Source organism: Notolepis coatsorum (assembly GCF_963971535.1).
Source record: "Notolepis coatsorum genome assembly, chromosome: 10".
Taxonomy (NCBI): Eukaryota; Metazoa; Chordata; class Actinopteri; order Aulopiformes; family Paralepididae; genus Notolepis; species Notolepis coatsorum.
The window spans coordinates 15,952,820-15,974,042 of record NC_140174.1 but is presented as its reverse complement, the minus strand read 5'-3'; the positions used below and the strand labels follow the sequence as shown (position 1 = coordinate 15,974,042).

The 21,223-nt window shown below is 41.6% G+C and overlaps 1 protein-coding gene across 1 annotated transcript in view; it reads left to right on the top strand.

Annotated features, from left to right (window-relative positions):
- mto1 (mitochondrial tRNA translation optimization 1) overlaps positions 1-21,223 on the top strand; it is a gene marked incomplete at its 3' end in the record, with an annotated part of 42,914 nt that overhangs the window by 5,109 nt on the left and 16,582 nt on the right. Inside the window, exons 6-11 of the mRNA XM_084322931.1 lie at positions 316-614; positions 4,878-4,990; positions 9,951-10,141; positions 11,659-11,789; positions 16,896-17,100; positions 20,634-20,805. Coding sequence (XP_084179057.1) covers positions 316-614; positions 4,878-4,990; positions 9,951-10,141; positions 11,659-11,789; positions 16,896-17,100; positions 20,634-20,805 — 1,111 coding nt within the window. The remainder of the gene's footprint in view (positions 1-315; positions 615-4,877; positions 4,991-9,950; positions 10,142-11,658; positions 11,790-16,895; positions 17,101-20,633; positions 20,806-21,223) is intronic.

The following is a 21,223-nucleotide window of genomic DNA, read 5'->3' as shown; positions in this document are numbered from 1 at the left end:
AATATGTCTTTTACTACTGTGCTCTCAACACTGCAGCACTCAAGTTTCAGCACTGTTTGATGAACATTGTTACTCAGCTGTAAGAGGTGTACCCTTCCTGCTGATTTGTCGTACAGAACTTGTAAGTCGCTTTGGATAAAAGCGTTCAGCTAAATGTAAATCTACTGACATGTATTGAAAGAATATGCTGTCTTGACAAGTCCTGGTAAATATCAATAAGATAAGATGTTAGTCTATTGGCCCCCTCAGGCAGTTCAACGGGTGCATTTAGTTTGAACTGGCCCTCTCTCTCTCGTCATCCCCTCCCCCACACAGTGGACGTGAGCACCCCCGTCTCAGCCAGCTCAGTGGTACTTACCACCGGCACATTCCTGTCCGGCTCCCTCTTTATGGGCCAAACCACGTCCCCGGGGGGGAGGATGGGAGACCCCCCGTCCAGCGCCGGGCTGTCCCACACGCTGCGGGAGCGGCTGGGCCTGAGGGTGGGCCGGCTGAGGACCGGCACGCCTCCCCGGATAGAGAGGGACTCGGTGGACCTCTCCCTGGCCAGGCTCCACGCCCCGGACGCCCGGCCCACGCCCTTCAGCTTCCTGAACACACGCACACGCTGCGAGGTGAGACACAACACACGCACACAACTCAACACACACACACACACAACTCAACACACACACACACACACACAACTCAACACACGCACACGCTGCGAGGTGAGCTGTTAACACACGCACACAACTCAACACACAACACACACACAACTCAACACACAACACACACACACAACTCAACACACAACACACGCACACGCTGCGAGGTGAGCTGTTAACACACATACACACAACTCGACACACACACACAACTCAACACACAACACACACACAACTCAACACACACAACTCAACACACAACACACGCTGTGAGGTGAGCTGTTAACACACGCATATACACACAACTCAACACACACACAACTCAACACACACCACTCAACACACGCACAACTCAACACACACACAACTCAACACACGCACACAACTCAACACACACACAACTCAACACGCACACAACTCCACACACACACAACTCCACACACGCACACAACTCAACACACACACACAACTCAACACACACACACAACTCAACACACACACGACTCAACACACGCACACAACTCAACACACAACTCAACACATGCACACAACTCAACACACAACTCAACACACACACACACACACCTCAACACACAACTCAACACGCGCACACAACTAAACACACGCACACAACTCAACACACACACAACTCAACACACGCATGCAATTCAACACACGCACACAACTCAACACACACACACACAACTCAACACACGGAGACAGGGGTTCGTGTTGATGTTATAAATGTTGTGTGTTCCTGTAGACGACGCCGGTACACAACCCAAGTTCACGTGTCATTTGATGAGTCGTCGACGGCCTGTAATTGAGACACCCGTCCTCGTTCAACCAGGGACTGTATGGTTGCCGCCATGTTTACTGTCATCCAGTCCTGTTTAACTGGTTCTGCGCCAAAAACGAGTATACTCGTTATTGCCCGCCAATCTAATAACGCCAACAACGAGTTTACTCGTTTCTAATGATCGTTATTTCCTTTATTCGCTATTGGCATTCATAATTCGGTCAATGGTCTCTAACTACACACCCTCAAGACCCCTACGCTCTGCATCTTCTGGCCGCCTCAGACCTACTCCTATCCAAGCTCCCGGAGGGTCATCAAAGAGAAGCCGCCTATTCTCAGTCCTTGCCCCACAATGGTGGAATGAACTACCCATCCCAGTTAGGACAGCCGAATCCCGTCCAATCTTTCGCCGTCGACTAAAGACTCACTTCTTCAACCATTATCTGAAATGATAAAAAAAAAAAAAAAGAAAAAAAATCTAACCCTGACTAACCTTACTGTCATGCACTTGTCCTAATAAACTAACCTACACTGTAACACGCAACACTTGATGAACATTGTTACTCAGCTGATAGAGTTGTACCCTTCTTGCTGTCTTGTCGTACAGAACTTGTAAGTCGCTTTGGATAAAAGCGTCAGCTAAATGACTAAATGTAAATGTAAATGTAATTCATCCAGGAAGGCTCCGGGAGCCAGCTGGACCCGGTCTGATATTTCAACGCCTCAATACCGCCACCTGGTGGATTTCGGGCGAGTTGCACTCTACTCTAAACCGGATGTGGCGCTCTGTGCATCGGGGGAAATCCTCCGGCAGAGATATCTTATGTTGATCAAGACAAACACTCGAGTGCATTTGATTGCTTTCGAGACGCAAGAATCAATATGCTTTCGGCGTTTATTGCGTCATACAAACGGAAAATGGATCTAGCAGATCGACGTCAAATAATTGTAATTTTTTTTCTCCAGACGCATCGGCCACAGGTAAGAGGAATCTAACGTTAATTCCAGCTCGATTGTCCATTTATTTCATTGCAATCCATCTGCTCAACGTATGATGTCTTACTAAGGAAAGCCGTTACTGACAAGGAATCATAAACGACCCCCCTCCCCCCCTTTCCTTCACGCATGATGGAGCATAATGTATACCGAGCATATGCATTTGAATTTTTTAATATAGCGTGTATAGGAACAAAACGTGTAATATGCGTCGGGGCCTATAACCCGCGTTCTAGGAATTACTGCTATACACTCCAAAAACGTATATTCACGACGGTACTAACACGGCAATGTATGAATGGAAAAATATAACGTTCCCACATCCGGAACGATAGATACCCGATGTTGAATGGGCCATAGTAATGTCGATATAGCTATAATATTAAAGTTATAGCCCTGCAAAGAAGGTGAGCGACTCCATAGGCTTACAGCACTGGCAGAGAGTGGTATAAGATGGGCAAACTGCGTGGCACAGAATGTGTTAATGAAGAACCGTGATGGTGAGGGGGCTTTAACCCTTTCACTACCACACTACAGAAGGTTAACCCTTTATGGTAGTAAAGGGTTAACCGTCTGTAGTGTGATAGTAAAGGGTTAACCTTCTGTAGTGTGATAGTAAAGGGTTAACATTATGTAGTGGTAGTGAAAGGATTAACCGTCTGTAGTGTGATAGTAAAGGGTTGACATTCTGTAGTGTGGTAGTGAAAGGGTTAACCCTGTGTCGTGTGGCAGTGAAAGGGTTAACCTTCCGTGTTGTCACAGTGAAAGGGTTAACTATTTGGTAGTGTGGCAGTGAAAGGGTTAATGACCTGTAGAACCATGATGTGAGGAGAGATGTTCAGCTTACTAAATCGTTGACATCCTACTTGAGGGAGTGGGATAAGTTGGTCCCCGGGTATTTAAATGGTTGACCGCGTCATCCAGTCTAGTGATTGGCACTGTATGCAAACACGGGGTCAAGGAGGAGGGGGTCCGTGACGGCTTTCAGGCGGGGAGCTGGAAAGGACTTCATGCCTGTAGCCAAATATCTGCATTTAATCGCAAAGTATTCTTGAGAGCAAGCTCTCATTTACAATGACGTGGAGAAATGCAACACGTAAAAAAAATACAAACAAAAAACAATGAATGAAACGAGAAACAGAAATCAATTAAACATTTAAAATAATTAAAAGCAAAAGAACTGTGGCGAAGTGGTTTGCTATTATAGATTTAATAGTCTGTCGTGTTATTTGTTCATTTGTGATATTTTCCTGCTCCATGTTTTCTTTTTTCATGTCTTAGGGATGTGGGCATCCTGGGATTGAGGAGGGAGGGGGGGGTCTGGGGTGGGGAGGGCGGTTGAACTGGGGCAGTGGGGGGGTGATGGCATGGGGCGACAGGAATGTTGTGGGTGTTTATGTTTAATTTTCTATAACATTTTTATAAAGTTTGTATATTTATATATATATATATAAAGATTGAATAGTCGTTCAGTCAAGCAATCTTGCCCTCCTTTGGGACGATGGTGGTGGTTTTGTTTACTTTGTGTGTAAATAAGAGTGATTGAATATACTGAACATGGGAGCTAGCCTAGTCAGCACAGGCTGGGGTCGTCCACTCGGATGGAGAGTAGCACTGGTGAAACGGAGAGTAGCACTGGTGAAGTGGAGAGTAGCACTGGTGAAGTGGAGAGTAGCACTGGTGAAACGGAGAGTAGCACTGGTGAAACGGAGAGTAGCACTGGTGAAGTGGAGAGTAGCACTGGTGAAATGGAGAGTAGCACTGGTGAAGTGGAGAGTAGCACTGGTGAAGTGGAGAGTAGAACTGGTGAAACGGAGAGTAGCACTGGTGAAACGGAGAGTAGCACTGGTGAAGTGGAGAGTAGCACTGGTGAAGTGGAGAGTAGAACTGGTGAAACGGAGAGTAGCACTGGTGAAGTGGAGAGTAGCACTGGTGAAGTGGAGAGTAGAACTGGTGAAGTGGAGAGTAGAACTGGTGAAATGGAGAGTAGAGCGCTGGTGAAATGGAGAGTAGAGCGCTGGTGAAATGGAGAGTAGAACTGGTGAAATGGAGAGTAGAACTGGTGAAATGGAGAGTAGAACTGGTGAAATGGAGAGTAGAACTGGTGAAATCGAGAGAAAAAGAGTAGAACTGGTGAAATGGAGAGTAGAACTGGTGAAATGGAGAACTGGTGAAATCGAGAGAAGAACTGGTGAAATCGAGAGAAGAAGAGTAGAACTGGTCAAATGGAGAGTAGAACTGGTCAAATGGAGATTAGGACTGGTCAAATGGAGAGTAGAAGAGTAGAGTTGGTGAAATGGAGATTAGAGCAGGTTTGACTGGTCTTCAAGGGGGGGGGGGGCAGCCTGTTGGTATTGTCGTTTACTCTCCGGTCTCAGTGTTTTCACAGACCTGATGCTAATCAGACGCCATCATCATGCTTTGTCTTCTTCCAGCCAGAGGACCAGCTGCCCTGCTATCTGATCCGGACCACGCCCGGAGTGGAGAGGGTGGTGAGGGAGAGTCTGCACCTCAACGCACACATCCAGGAGGACGTCAAGGGGCCCCGGTACACACACACACACACACACACACACACACCAGACACTATGTTCGGTAGCAAAGTTAGAATATATTTATATTTACCATATATATTTATTTATCCACGTCTGTCCCTATATACACGCATATAATCCTTTTACATATCTGTAGATACTATATCTATATCTGTAGATAGTATCTACAGATATAGATATAGTATCTACAGATATGTACAGATATAGTATCTACTAGATACTATATCTGTAGATACTATATCTGTACATATCTGTAGATACTATATCTATATCTGTACATATCTGTAGATACTATATTTAGTTTATTTGACAATTATTAAAAGACATTACATGTTACAACAAGTCATGCATCCTAAAATTATCAAGGATAGCACAAAAAAGTCACAGACTTATTTCCATTGTGGTCCTTGGTCTCAGCAGCACATGGTATTTACTAGTGCTGTCAGGCGATTAAAAAAATGTATCTAATTAATTACAGGATTTGTAATTAATTAATCTAATTAATCGCATTTTAATCGCATAACCATTTTATGCCTGATATTCTATATTCTATAATCATATTTCAAATAGCATGTGTCCGGATGGCAGAATTCAGTACTGTATCTACAAAACCTAGTGTTTAATCATCTTCCATCTATTAATTTGCTTAGATTTTTCAGGACGGTCAATTTGAGCATGGTGTTATTCAGTCAAAGATAAAAAAAAATATTGAATTGATATTCTCATTTGGTTCATTACAATTTACTCAAGCCTAGTAACACACAGTATTTCTGACACTGGGAAGACATTCCCTGAGATCCATTATGTCCCTAGAATCAGATACCAAGAACATGCAAATGGCATTATAAAAAAAAATCTGTAAATGTGTACTCTACGTTCTTATGGAATGAATGAGATAAAAAAATATATATATATTTAAAAAATAAATTGTAATAAATTTTGAGTTAATTTTCATAACGCGATAATTTGCTGTGTAATTAATTAATCTAATTAACGCGATAAACTGACAGCCCTAGTATTTACATAAACATGTATTACACATATTACCATCAGCCTACAGTATATTGCTAAAAATAGAATTAAAAAGTAAAATACAACATTATTAATAAAATATACAAATACAATATACAAAATGTACAGACACACTAAAACTACACTACATTAAAAACTAGAACCTTAGTTACTCTGGGACATTTTCTAGGAGCCATTTCCTAATGTTCACCTTGAAACTATACAGGTTCACAATCTGTTTGGTGATCAAAGGCAACTCATTCCACTCCTGTGCTCCTCTGTGAGCAAATGAGCACTGTCCCATCTTTGTTCTACACCTTGGAGGATGCAGGTTTGCTATGCTAGATCTCCCAACATGATCACAAGGTCCTAGGCCCATCACAACCCTGATCAGCTTATTCCGTGACACCTGTAGTTTCTTCTTTAATGAAGCTGACAGTCCCTCAAACCAGGCTACACTAGCATAATCAAAATGACACTGCACCAGGCTGTTGGCCAGTAGTCTAAGGCTTTCCCTGTCAAGAAGATTGGCCTTTCTAGCCAAAAACCTGGTGTGGGCATTTACCTTACCCAGCACCTGTAAGGCCATTCCCCCCCCCCAGACTGTCATCCAGCATACAGCCCAGGTACTTCACTGCCGTTCTTGCTGCTATAACCTCAGACCATAATTCTACCTTGAGTTCAGGAGCCTTTTTTAATCTGGGCTTAGATCCGAACAAAATAGACTGTTTTGCCTAAGTGAAGTGAGAGCCTATTGTCAGACAGCCAATTCCTAACCTTAGAGAGTTCCTCTCCTAGCATTCTTTGGAGGGTACTCAGATCCTTATGGGAGATGAGCAAAGCTGAATCATCTGCAAATAAGAATAAATTACAAGAACATGCTTCTCTCATATCATTTATGTACAATAAAAATAGCAATGGTCCTAAAACACTTCCTTGCGGCACCCCACAAACTATTGGTTTGGCATTCGACAAAAAACCATTGACCTCTACCCTCTGGTCCCTGTCTGTCATATATGAGGCAATCCACTTTACAGCTGTATCATTCAGTCCCAGAGCTTTCAGTTTATTAAGCAGTAGACCATGATTTACTGTGTCGAAGGCTTTCTGAAGATCAAGTAAGACCATTCCACACAGTTTACCTTCATCCATCTTCTTTCTAATAAAATCAGTCAGATAAAGGAGGCATGAGTCTGTAGAATATGACTTCCTAAACCCTGATTGAAATTCATATAGAAGATTGTCCTTGCTAACATATTCTGATATCTGCTCGTGCACCACTCGTTCTAAAATCTTGGACGTGACACTCAAAATGGATACTGGCCTGTAATTACCAGGCTCAGAGCTATTCCCTTTTTTGTACAAGGGAATAATCTTTGCATGTTTAGTACCACTTGGTACAATGCCTTGCTCCAGGGAGGTTAATAAGATATATCTAATCTATATCTGTACATATCTGTAGATAGTAGATACTATATATATATCTGTACATATCTGTTGATACTATATCTATATCTTTTACATATCTGTAGATATCTGTAGATTAGTGCTGTCAATCGATTAAAATATTTAATCTGATTAATCGCATGATTGTCCATAGTTAACTCGCGATTAATCGCAAATTAATCGCATTTTTTTTTTTCTTTTTTTTCAATATTCAATATATTTAGGATATTTTTCAAGTTCCAAGTTTTAATACTCTTATTAACATGAGTCAACAAATGCTTGCTTTATGCAGCCATTTAACACAAAAGGATGACTCTCATTTTTTTGCATCAAATTCAAAACAGAGTGATGCACAAAATAACTTAAAAGAAAATAATAATTTAAAACAATGAATAAAGTGTGCATGAAATAATAGGGGAAGGAAAACGTTAGGAACTTGTTACATTCACCCACACAAGGGCTGATTAATCACCCCCCCCTCTCTCTCACACACACTCTCCCAGCTCTCTTTCTCTCTTGCCTGTTCCTCATCTCTCTCACCCCCCCTCTCTCTCTATCTCTCTCACACACACACACACACACACATACACACACACACACACACGCACACACACACACTTCAGAAACAAACATAGTATCAATGAGAGCATCAATAATACACCCGAGTGAAGTCTAGTTAAAAAAAAAAAAAATCTTAAAAGGTAATCGTGAGTTAAAAAAAATAGTGGCGTTAATAGAATCGGGCGTTAACGCGTTAATACCGTGTTAACTTTGACACCCTTACTGTAGATACTATATCTGTAGATACTATATCTATATCTTATCTGTACATATCTGTAGATACTATATATCTGTAGATACTATATCTATATCCGTACATATCTGTAGATACTATATATATGTACATATCTGTAGATACTATATCTATATCTGTACATAACCTACTCTTACTAGTTACACTGCTGGCCAGTATGACCATAGTTTAATCACCTGTACATTGTATATTACTGTTGCACTTTACTGTACATTTTTTTTTATTTTTATTTTTTTTCTACCTTAAACGGATATTTTTCAAGTTCCAAGTTTTAATACTCTTATTAACATGAGTCAACAAATGCTTGCTTTATGCAGCCATTTAACACAAAAGGATGACCCTCATTTTTTTGCATCAAATTCAAAACAGAGTGATGCACAAAATAACTTAAAAGAAAATAATAATTTAAAACGATGAATAAAGTGTGCATGAAATAATAGGGGAAGGAAAACGTTAGGAACTTGTTACATTCACCCACACAAGGGCTGATTAATCACCCCCCCCTCTCTCTCACACACACTCTCCCAGCTCTCTTTCTCTCTTGCCTGTTCCTCATCTCTCTCACCCCCCCCCTCTCTCTCTATCTCTCTCACACACACACACACACACACACACACATACACACACACACACACGCACACACACACACTTCAGAAACAAACATAGTATCAATGAGAGCATCAATAATACACCCGAGTGAAGTCTAGTAAAAAAAAAAAAAAAAATCTTAAAAGGTAATCGTGAGTTAAAAAAAATAGTGGCGTTAATAGAATCGGGCGTTAACGCGTTAATACCGCGTTAACTTTGACACCCTTACTGTAGATACTATATCTGTAGATACTATATCTATATCTTATCTGTACATATCTGTAGATACTATATATCTGTAGATACTATATCTATATCCGTACATATCTGTAGATACTATATATATGTACATATCTGTAGATACTATATCTATATCTGTATGTCTATATCTGTATGTATACTATATCTATATCTGTACATAACCTACTCTTACTAGTTACACTGCTGGCCAGTATGACCATAGTTTAATCACCTGTACATTGTATATTACTGTTGCACTTTACTGTACATTTGAATCTAATCTAATCTAGAAATCTTTATTATTTAGTTCCTTACAAAGTAGCCAATAAAAATCAAAAGGATCCCTCATGCTGTTGCTATTGAAGGGCCTTGTGTCCTGATGACCGTCAACATGTCCGCCGTCTCTGAACCCCTGAGGACGTGTCCCCCGTCTTCCTCATGTCCCCCCCTCTTCCTCATGCCCCCCCTCTTCCTCATGCCCCCCCTCTTCCTCATGTCCCCCCTCTTCCTCATGCCCCCCCCTCTTCCTCATGTCCCCCCTCTTCCTCATGTCCCCCCTCTTCCTCATGCCCCCCCTCTTCCTCGTGTCCCCCCTCTTCCTCATGTCCCCCCTCTTCCTCATGTCCCCCCTCTTCCGCATGTCCCCCCTCTTCCTCATGTCCCCCCTCTTCCGCATGTCCCCCCCTCTTCCTCATGTCCCCCCTCTTCCTCATGTCCCCCTCTTCCTCATGTCCCCCCCTCTTCCTCATGCTCTTCCTCATGTCCCCCCTCTTCCGCATGTCCCCCCCTCTTCCTCATGTCCCCCCTCTTCCTCATGTCCCCCTCTTCATCATGTCCCCCCCCCTCTTCCTCAGATACTGCCCCTCCATCGAGTCCCGGGTGCTGCGCTTCCCCGGGAGGAGTCACCAGGTGTGGCTGGAGCCCGAGGGGATGACCTCTGACCTCTTGTACCCTCAGGGTCTGTCCATGACCATGCCCCCCGACGTGCAGCTGCGCCTGCTGAGGGAGATCCCCGCGCTGAGCCGGGTCAGGATCCGCACGCCCGGTAAGACTGTCCGCTCGCCGCTCTGTAGACCCTGTTCTCTGGTGCAGACAGGCTGTTGGGAGATGAAACAATATAAAATATATGAAATGTTTTTGTATTCAAGTCGTTTTTTTTTGTGGGGCTACTGGGAGCTCGGTGCATCTGGCGAGAGCTTGTATGGAACGTGTGAGAATTTAAATTGGTGCATAGTAGTAGTATATATATTTCATTTCAAACCTTTATTTAAACTCGAAAGGCAACTGAGGTTAATTCCCTCATTTACAGTCACGTAGAGTGTACATACAGAAATAAGCAAGAAAAAACATGTAAAAGCATACAGTATATAAAATCAACAACAATAAGACAACACAGGGCAAAGAGCAAGGATAATAATCAATTAAAACACGTACAACTTGATTGACAAAGGTTGGATATCAAGGTTTTAAACTCTGCAACAGAGGGGAGAATCTCAAGCTTTAAGGACTGTTGGAGTTCATTCCATGAGCTAGAGGGGCATCATACAGTAGCAACATGCAGATTTACCCTGTTCAGAGCAAACTCTGAGGACCTTAAGGACCAGCCAGTCACTAGAAACGGGTTCCAACATTCCATTCCAATAATGATGTAGTATAAGGAGGTAACTTACCAATAATGATGTAGTATAAGGAGGTAGCTTACCAATAATGATGTAGTATAAGGAGGTAGCTTACCAATAATGATGTAGTATAAGGAGGTAGCTTACCAATAATGATGTAGTATAAGGAGGTAGCTTACCAATAATGATGTAGTATAAGGAGGTAGCTTACCAATAATGATGTAGTATAAGGAGGTAGCTTACCAATAATGATGTAGTATAAGGAGGTAGCTTACCAATAATGATGTAGTATAAGGAGGTAGCTTACCAGTAAGGGCCTTAAGGCGGCTAGGTGGTGTAGTGGTCTAAGGCACTCGCCACCAGTGTGGAGACGCTAGGATTCGCGTGTTCGAATCCAGCTCTCCACATTGTTTTTCAGTTTGGCTGGTCGTCCGCAGTAATACACATTGGCCGTATTACGGGGAGGGAAAACTGAAGGGTGGGGATCGAACGTTGTGAACAAGCGACTCCTACAAGTCGGTTGGTGCGCCTGCGCAGTAGAATCAGGAAGTGTCGGGGGCAGCGTGAGCCTCCCACGCGTTACTCCTCGACACTGAGAGATCGAGCTGCGCAGGTGAAAAGATGCGACTGCTGTTACCTCAAGTACCGGAGGGGACTTGTGCTATGTATGACTTAGTCCACATTGCAGCCGGCTTGTGGGAGGCAAGAAACAGCGTTCGTGACAGGGGAGGGTTGAAATTGGATGATACGAAATTGGGATGGGAGAAAATATAGAAAAATGGGAGAAAAAGTGGATCAAAAAAAAACCAGTAAGGGCCTTACATATAAACTATAATTAGAGCTCTGTAGTGTGATTTACGTTTGTAATTGGTATTGGGTACGGGGTGCAGTATGACTATGTCTGCCCCACCCAGCTGACCCCAGGTCTGCTCTCCTCCTCCAGGGTACGGGGTGCAGTATGACTATGTCTGCCCCACCCAGCTGACCCCAGGTCTGCAGGTGAAGACCACACAAGGCCTCTTCCTGGCCGGACAGATCAACGGAACCACTGGCTACGAAGAGGCCGCCGCTCAGGTAGGTGCCATGTGTGATCATAATAATAATGATAATCATAATAATAATCATGATGATGATGATGATGATGATGATAATGGTGATGATGATGCTAAAAATCATAATCATAATAATAATAATGATGATGATGATGATGATAATGATGATAAAAATAATCATAATCATAATGATGATAATAATCATAATGTTGATGATGATGCTAATAATCATGATGATGATGATGATGATGATGATGATGATGATGATGATGATGATGATAATCATAATGATGATGATGATAATAATGATAATAATAATTATGATGATAATAATAGGTTGGATTATATAGCACCTTTGCTGAAGGCTCTGTCCCCAAAGGTCTGTAAGCAGGTCTGTTGACGCTGAGCGTACAAACATAATACATGATGAATACAAATAGATCAGCGGTTCTCAAACTACGGGTCGCGACCCAAAGTGTGGTCGCGGGTAGGTGACAGTTGCGTATCGGCAAAAAAAAAAAACTCAGATCAAGTTTTCCACCCGGCAGCTGTGTGTATTTGCCATGTCTCGCGACTCTCGCCCCTTCATCAATGGAGGCCGACACATGTATTCCAATACACATCTCACTACACCCTGTGCATTTATAATCGCGGGAGGGGGGTTTCAAGTTTCAAGTTTCTTTAATAGTTGTCATACAGAAGTACAGAATACTTTTATACAAAATGCTTCTTACTGTTACGCTCCAGAGACTGTGCAAGACAAGATAAGTATGAAATAACATAACATAACATAACATAGTATAGCATGTAAATTAGAAGTAAAAAAAAAAAAAAAAAAACCCAGACTCGCAATTGATAGGTTTGTTGTCAGAAGCGGTGCTGGTTCGCCGCAATGAAATGGGCTCTGCCTCGGATCTCGATGCAGAGTATTCGCCTTTGTTAACTCGGAGAAGAAGCGCAGATTTTCCTTGCAGACAAAAACAACACATTGGCAGAGAAATGTGCTGATAATGCGCTGGAAACTCCGTTAGTGGCACTCCAGGATAATCAGCGGAGATTTGGGGGTATTTACTCAGCTTGATGGCTTTTTGTAGGAACAGAATGCAGCCAGGAGGCGCTCAATGATCTTTCGTGTGACGAGCTACTGTAAGTCAAGTTCACTGGACACTGGACAGGCCCTCGCAAAGTTCTGGATATCAGTCCGGAACGAGTGTCAAGTGTTGTGTAAGTGTTGCTGATAAAGCGTGTCCCCTTCGCATCAACATACCTCTGTGAGGGCGGATTTTCAGAGTAGAAGCGGATCTCTGCCAAAGCGCACGTGAGCGCATTTTCTTTTCATGTTCTGGCAACATATTTTGGCTAAATATGCCTTGTTTTATAAATGTGTATACAGAAACAATTCCATTGCTTTTGTTGATAATATTCATTCATGTAATTGATAACATAGTGCTGTAATTTCATTTTCTAAACAACATGCTTTTATTTTGATATTCCTTATCTCCACGTTGAGATTACGCTATACATTAAGTGTGGGGTCGCAAAAAAAGTATAAACATTTTTGAGAACCCCTGAAATAGATACATGTGTCAGGGGCACAGAATCTAGAAGCAGATTTCACAAGTTCAGTATAGAGTCCAGGTTCAGTACAGACTCTAGGTGCTTTGAGTGTAAGAGCCAGTCATTGGCTCATCTTGTACCATAGGGTCCAGATGTCCACTCCAGTAGCAAAGTGAGATCATTTGGGCTCAATCTTCAATCATGGCTTCATATAGAAACTAGGGCTGGGATTTATTGTATTCATTTCGATTAATTAACTACACAAAGAATTAAAAGTTAAAAAAAATGTATGCATTTAATCGCATGATGATTTTTCTTTATTGTGTAAGAATGTTACCTTTCAAAAAGAGACCAGACTCATGCATGTGCTATAAGTATAAAGTATAATACATTGCAAATAACTTTTTTTCTTAGTCTGGTTTGTTCATAAAAAAATATAAAATAAGAGAAATTGAGATTTGGCACCTTGCATGGTTTCCTCCGCCGTCGGTGTGTGAATGTGTGAGTGAATGGGTAAACATTTTAGTAACAAATTGTAAAGCGTTTTGGATAAAAGCTCTATATAAAAAAGCAGTCATTTACCATCATTCATACCAAAATTCATTTGAATTGAAACATTTAGCTTTTCGCATCAAATATTGATATGCGATTAAAATGTGATTAATTTAGATTAATTAACTATAAAGTCTTGAATTAATTCGATTAAAATTTGTAATCGAGTCCCACCACTACTTCATATAGAAACGGATGCCAACGCAGCTCTCGCTGTCGAGATTGGAGGCCGCTCCGTGTCTATAAAGGAGCTCTCTGTCCAACGCGGACATGAAACACACTTCAACGGCTGTTCAACTCTTTCTGCTTATCATAGGGACGCTGCTCTATTCCTATGTGAGAAGCCAACCTTTCGCTGCAGTTTACTGGCGAGAACGCCCACGTGATATTTAAATGTCAATTTTTCATCAAGCCCAAGGTATTTATATTCTGAGACTCTCAGTATCAGAGCCACTCACAGTAGATAGATACTGATAGATTGATAGATAGATACTTTATTGCCATTTCAACACATGGTTGATTGGGATTTGTCTCGGTGCAATGCTCATTTCATCATAAAAAAGTGGAAAAAACATACAGTATAAAAAAACATACAGGAATGCAATCCCTGAAGTAGAAGAAGTATTTCACAAACATAAAAAAAAAAAAAAAAAATCAGTGCATAAAAGAGCTCAGTGCTCCATTTAAAGTGCTAGCCCTTATAGTACAAAGTGCCTGTGCATTAGGGCTTGAGTTCAGGTGACGGACAACCTCGGGATATGTGCTATTCTTAAAACGAGATGTCCTACACCTGAGACTTTGGAGTCTTCTACCAGAGGGAAGGGGGTTAAAGAGGTAGTAAGCAGGGTGAGAGGGGTCACCAATCACCTTCACAGCACACCACCGATCACACATACATGCAAGTCTTGTGTGTGTGTGTGTGTGTTGTGGTAATGCAGTGTCGCGTGACATGGGTGTGGTTAGGGGGGGTCGCAGGGGACATGTCCCCCTCAATATTGAGAAGAGGTAAATGTGTCCCCCTCAGAAAATATAGTTAATATGAAAGACAACCCCCTCCCCAAAAGAGGTAATTTAAAAAAGATATTTGTATGTCCTTAAAGTGCCCCCCTGATGTTGAAACCAGACCTACACCGTCGCCTCGTGAGATCCTTAGATACCAGTTAAACCTCGTGAGATCCTTAGATACCAGTTAAACCTCGTGAGATCCTTAGAGATACCGAAAAAGATCCAAGCAGTTACATACTGAGGTAGGGAGGTTAGTGATCATGTTTTAAATTAAAAACAGTTACACACTGAGGTAGGGAGGTTAGTGATCATGTTTTAAATTAAAAACAGTTACACACTGAGGTAGGGAGGTTAATGATCATGTTTTAAATTAAAAACAGTTACACACTGAGGTAGGGAGGTTAGTGATCATGTTTTAAATTAAAAACAGTTACACACTGAGGAGGTAGGGAGGTTAATGATCATGTTTTAAATTAAAAACGGTTACATACTGAGGTAGGGAGGTTAGTGATCATGTTTTAAATTAAAAACAGTTACACACTGAGGTAGGGAGGTTAATGATCATGTTTTAAATTAAAAACAGTTACACACTGAGGTAGGGAGGTTAATGATCATGTTTTAAATTAAAAACAGTTGCATACTGAGGTAGGGAGGTTAATGATCATGTTTTAAATTAAAAACAGTTACACACTGAGGTAGGGAGGTTAATGATCATGTTTTAAATTAAAAACAGTTACACACTGAGGTAGGGAGGTTAATGATCATGTTTTAAATTAAAAACAGTTACATACTGAGGTAGGGAGGTTAGTGATCATGTTTTAAATTAAAAACAGTTACACACTGAGGTAGGGAGGTTAGTGATCATGTTTTAAATTAAAAACAGTTACATACTGAGGTAGGGAGGTTAGTGATCATGTTTTAAATTAAAAACAGTTACACACTGAGGTAGGGAGGTTAATGATCATGTTTTAAATTAAAAACGGTTACATACTGAGGTAGGGAGGTTAGTGATCATGTTTTAAATTAAAAACAGTTACACACTGAGGTAGGGAGGTTAATGATCATGTTTTAAATTAAAAACAGTTACACACTGAGGTAGGGAGGTTAGTGATCATGTTTTAAATTAAAAACAGTTACACACTGAGGTAGGGAGGTTAATGATCATGTTTTAAATTAAAAACAGTTCCACACTGAGGTAGGGAGGTTAATGATCATGTTTTAAATTAAAAACAGTTACACACTGAGGTAGGGAGGTTAGTGATCATGTTTTAAATTAAAAACAGTTACACACTGAGGTAGGGAGGTTAGTGATCATGTTTTAAATTAAAAACAGTTACACACTGAGGTAGGGAGGTTAATGATCATGTTTTAAATTAAAAACAGTTACATACTGAGGTAGGGAGGTTAGTTATCATGTTTTAAATTAAAAACAGTTACACACTGAGGTAGGGAGGTTAGTGATCATGTTTTAAATTAAAAACAGTTACACACTGAGGTAGGGAGGTTAGTGATCATGTTTTAAATTAAAAACAGTTACACACTGAGGTAGGGAGGTTAGTGATCATGTTTTAAATTAAAAACAGTTACACACTGAGGTAGGGAGGTTAGTGATCATGTTTTAAATTAAAAACAGTTACACACTGAGGTAGGGAGGTTAGTGATCATGTTTTAAATTAAAAACAGTTACACACTGAGGTAGGGAGGTTAATGATCATGTTTTAAATTAAAAACAGTTACACACTGAGGTAGGGAGGTTAATGATCATGTTTTAAATTAAAAACAGTTACACACTGAGGTAGGGAGGTTAATGATCATGTTTTAAATTAAAAACGGTTACATACTGAGGTAGGGAGGTTAATGATCATGTTTTAAATTAAAAACACTTACATACTGAGGTAGGGCGGTTTGGGATCATGTGTTAAATAAAAAAACAGTTACAAGAGAAGGCAGTACAATACCCACAGACTGACCAAGTAAATGCCTGTCTCTCTTTGTCTCTCTCTCTCCCCCATAGGGCTTGTGGGCAGGGGTAAACGCAGGTCGTTCTTCCCTCTCCCTGCCTCCGGTGGCGCTGTCTCGGACCGAGAGCTACATCGGGGTTCTGATAGACGACCTGGTGGGTCGAGGGGTGACAGAACCGTACCGCATGTTCACCAGCCGGGCCGAGTTCAGAACCGCTCTGAGGCCTGACAACGCAGACCTCCGCCTTACACACAAAGGTGTGTGTGCGCGTGTGTGTGTGTGTGTATGTATAGAGGAGAGCGATCAAATACAGGACAAGTTTATTTAAACATTTATAAGTGTAGCGTCTCTTTTGCAAATGGTCATATTCAGGGTTGTGCCCTTCACTGTAATCACTGTGTAATCATAATGATCATAACTACCTGCCTCATACTAGTCAGATATACTCCGTATGATGTACCTTATATATATATATTTATATTTACAGTATATATATATATCCATATCTGTCTGAATATACCTGCATATAATCCTTCTATACACCTACATATAACCCATATAACTCTGTATGATAGTATGTACAATAATGCTGTATATATACCGTATATATATATATTTATTCTTACCGTATATATATATATATATATATATATATATATATATATATATATTCACTATATCTATATCTGTACATATACCTTACCTACTCTTACTGGTTACACTGCTGGCCAGGATGACTTACCACCATAGTGTCTTTATACCTGTATCACTACATATTAATACTACAACTCTGTACAAACATCTGATTAGCACTATTACTCAGTAGTACTAATTTATATATTTTATACCCAGTTTAATCACCTGTACATTGTATATTGCTATTACACTTTACTGTTACATTTGCACTCTGGTTGGACGCCAAACCTATTTTTGTTGTACTGTACTTGTGCTGTTATGATCACAATACATTAGAATTTAATCTAATCTTATATAATGTGATATTTAAATTTAGAAGGATTTCTCAGGCTTTTTGGACTAACGTTAACGTTAATTCCTCTTTTATTTGTGTGGGATCCTGATCACAGCCCTGCTTATTGTTTGTGTACTGAAAGAGTAGGTTTGATATGCTGTCATAGCAGGTCACTGGGATTAGTAATGGATGCCGATGGAGAGTAGTGACGTCGCCACAAAGCCAGCTCAAGCATTCTTCTGCCATGTCTAGGCCTCCGAGAGCCATGTTCTCTGTTGTTTCTGCCAACTGGGATTTAAACGTCCAATATTGTAGTCCTTTTCAACAAGTTAATACAGGTCTTTGATGGTTTCTTTAGCTGAAAACGCAGATTCAGCATTCTAGCATATGCCTCTATACCTCTCCGTTTCAGTCCTGTTCTCATTCTAGCAGCCTCTATACCCCTGTTTCAGTCCTGTTCTCATTCTAGCAGCCTCTATACCCCTGTTTCAGTCCTGTTCTCATTCTAGCAGCCTATATACCCCTGTTTCAGTCCTGTTCTCATTCTATTTGCCTCTATACCTCTCTGTTTCAGCCCTGTTCTCATTCTAGCAGCCTCTATACCTCTGTTTCAGTCCTGTTCTCATTCTAGCAGCCTCTATACCCCTGTTTCAGTCCTGTTCTCATTCTATTTGCCTCTATACCTCTCTGTTTCAGCCCTGTTCTCATTCTAGCAGCCTCTATACCCCTGTTTCAGTCCTGTTCTCATTCTAGCAGCCTCTATACCTCTGTTTCAGTCCTGTTCTCATTCTAGCAGCCTCTATACCTCTGTTTCAGTCCTGTTCTCATTCTAGCAGCCTCTATACCTCTCTGTTTCAGTCCTGTTCTCATTCTAGCAGCCTATATACCTCTGTTTCAGTCCTGTTCTCATTCTAACAGCCTCTATACCTCTGTTTCAGCCCTGTTCTCATTCTATCTGCCTCTATACCTCTGTCTCAGCCCTGTTCTCATTCTAGCAGCCTCTATACCTCTGTTTCAGTCCTGTTCTCATTCTAGCAGCCTCTATACCCCTGTTTCAGTCCTGTTCTCATTCTAGCAGCCTCTCTACCCCTGTTTCAGTCCTGTTCTCATTCTAGCAGCCTCTACCTCTGTTTCAGTCCTGTTCTCATTCTAGCAGCCTCTCTACCTCTCTGTTTCAGTCCTGTTCTCATTCTAGCAGCCTCTATACCTCTGTTTCAGTCCTGTTCTCATTCTAGCAGCCTCTATACCTCTGTTTCAGTCCTGTTCTCATTCTAGCAGCCTCTATAGCTCTGTTTCAGTCCTGTTCTCATTCTAGCAGCCTCTATACCTCTGTTTCAGTCCTGTTCTCATTCTAGCAGCCTCTCTACCTCTCTGTTTGTCCTGTTCTCATTCTAGCAGCCTCTCTACCTCTCTGTTTCAGTCCTGTTCTCATTCTAGCAGCCTCTCTACCCCTGTTTCAGTCCTGTTCTCATTCTAGCAGCCTCTCTACCTCTGTTTGTCCTGTTCTCATTCTAGCAGCCTCTATACCTCTCTGTTTCAGCCCTGTTCTCATTCTAGCAGCCTCTCTCTGTTTCAGCCCTGTTCTCATTCTAAGAGCCTCTATACCTCTCTGTTTCAGTCCTGTTCTCATTCTAGCAGCCTATATACCTCTCTGTTTATCCTGTTCTCATTCTAGCAGCCTCTCTACCTCTCTGTTTCAGTCCTGTTCTCATTCTAGCAGCCTCTATACCCCTCTGTTTCAGTCCTGTTCTCATTCTAACAGCCTCTATACCTCTCTGTTTCAGTCCTGTTCTCATTCTAGCAGCCTCTATAGCTCTGTTTCAGTCCTGTTCTCATTCTAGCAGCCTCTCTACCTCTCTGTTTCAGTCCTGTTCTCATTCTAGCAGCCTCTCTACCTCTCTGTTTCAGCCCTGTTCTCATTCTAGCAGCCTCTCTCTGTTTCAGCCCTGTTCTCATTCTAACAGCCTCTATACCCCTGTTTCAGCCCTGTTCTCATTCTAGCAGCCTCTCTACCTCTCTGTTTCAGTCCTGTTCTCATTCTAAGAGCCTCTATACCTCTCTGTTTCAGTCCTGTTCTCATTCTAGCAGCCTATATACCTCTCTGTTTATCCTGTTCTCATTCTAGCAGCCTCTCTACCTCTCTGTTTCAGTCCTGTTCTCATTCTAGCAGCCTCTATACCCCTCTGTTTCAGTCCTGTTCTCATTCTAACAGCCTCTATACCCCTGTTTCAGCCCTGTTCTCATTCTAGCAGCCTCTCTACCTCTCTGTTTCAGTCCTGTTCTCATTCTAGCAGCCTCTCTCTGTTTCAGCCCTGTTCTCATTCTAACAGCCTCTATACCCCTGTTTCAGCCCTGTTCTCATTCTAGCAGCCTCTCTACCTCTCTGTTTCAGTCCTGTTCTCATTCTAACAGCCTCTATACCTCTCTGTTTCAGTCCTGTTCTCATTCTAGCAGCCTCTCTACCTCTCTGTTTGTCCTGTTCTCATTCTAGCAGCCTCTATACCTCTCTGTTTCAGTCCTGTTCTCATTCTAGCAGCCTCTATAGCTCTGTTTCAGTCCTGTTCTCATTCTAGCAGCCTCTATACCTCTGCTTCAGTCCTGTTCTCATTCTAGCAGCCTCTATAGCTCTGTTTCAGTCCTGTTCTCATTCTAGCAGCCTATATACCCCTGTTTCAGTCCTGTTCTCATTCTAGCAGCCTCTATACCTCTGCTTCAGTCCTGTTCTCCTTGTATGTGTAAACGACTTGGCAATAAAGACCTTTCTGATTGTGGTTCTGATTCTGATTGTGGTTCTGATTGTGGTTCTGGTTCTGTCACCAGGCTTTGAGGAGGTGGGCTGCGTGTCCTCGCTGCGCCACCAGGAGGCGGTGAGGGTGAGAGATGGCCTCCAGGCGGCCATGGCAGCGCTCCGCTCTCTGGCCCTGTCCCCCCCGCGCTGGAGGCAGGTCCTGGGCCCCATCAGCCTGAGTGAAGGCAGGAGCGCCACGTTGAAGTGAGCCACAGATCTGGAATCATTTACATTTACATTTAGTCATTTAGCTGACGCTTTTATCCAAAGCGACTTACAAGTTCTGTACGACAAGTCATCAGGAAGGGCACAACTCTATCAGCTGAGTAACAATGTTCATCAAAGTGTTGAGTGCTACAGTGTAGGTTCGTTTATTAGGACAAGTGCATGACAGTAAGGTTAGTTAGGGTTAGATTTTTTTTATTTCATCAGTATGGGCAGTGCAGTATCAAGCAGGGCTCTTTTACCTAGAGGTCACTGTTTGGTGGCATTACAGATTATACCTTTGAAAGTGAATCTGCTCTATGGATGGGTATTTAATAATAATATAATAATTAATAATAATAATAATAATAATAATAATAATAATAATAATAATAATAATAATAATAATAATAATAAT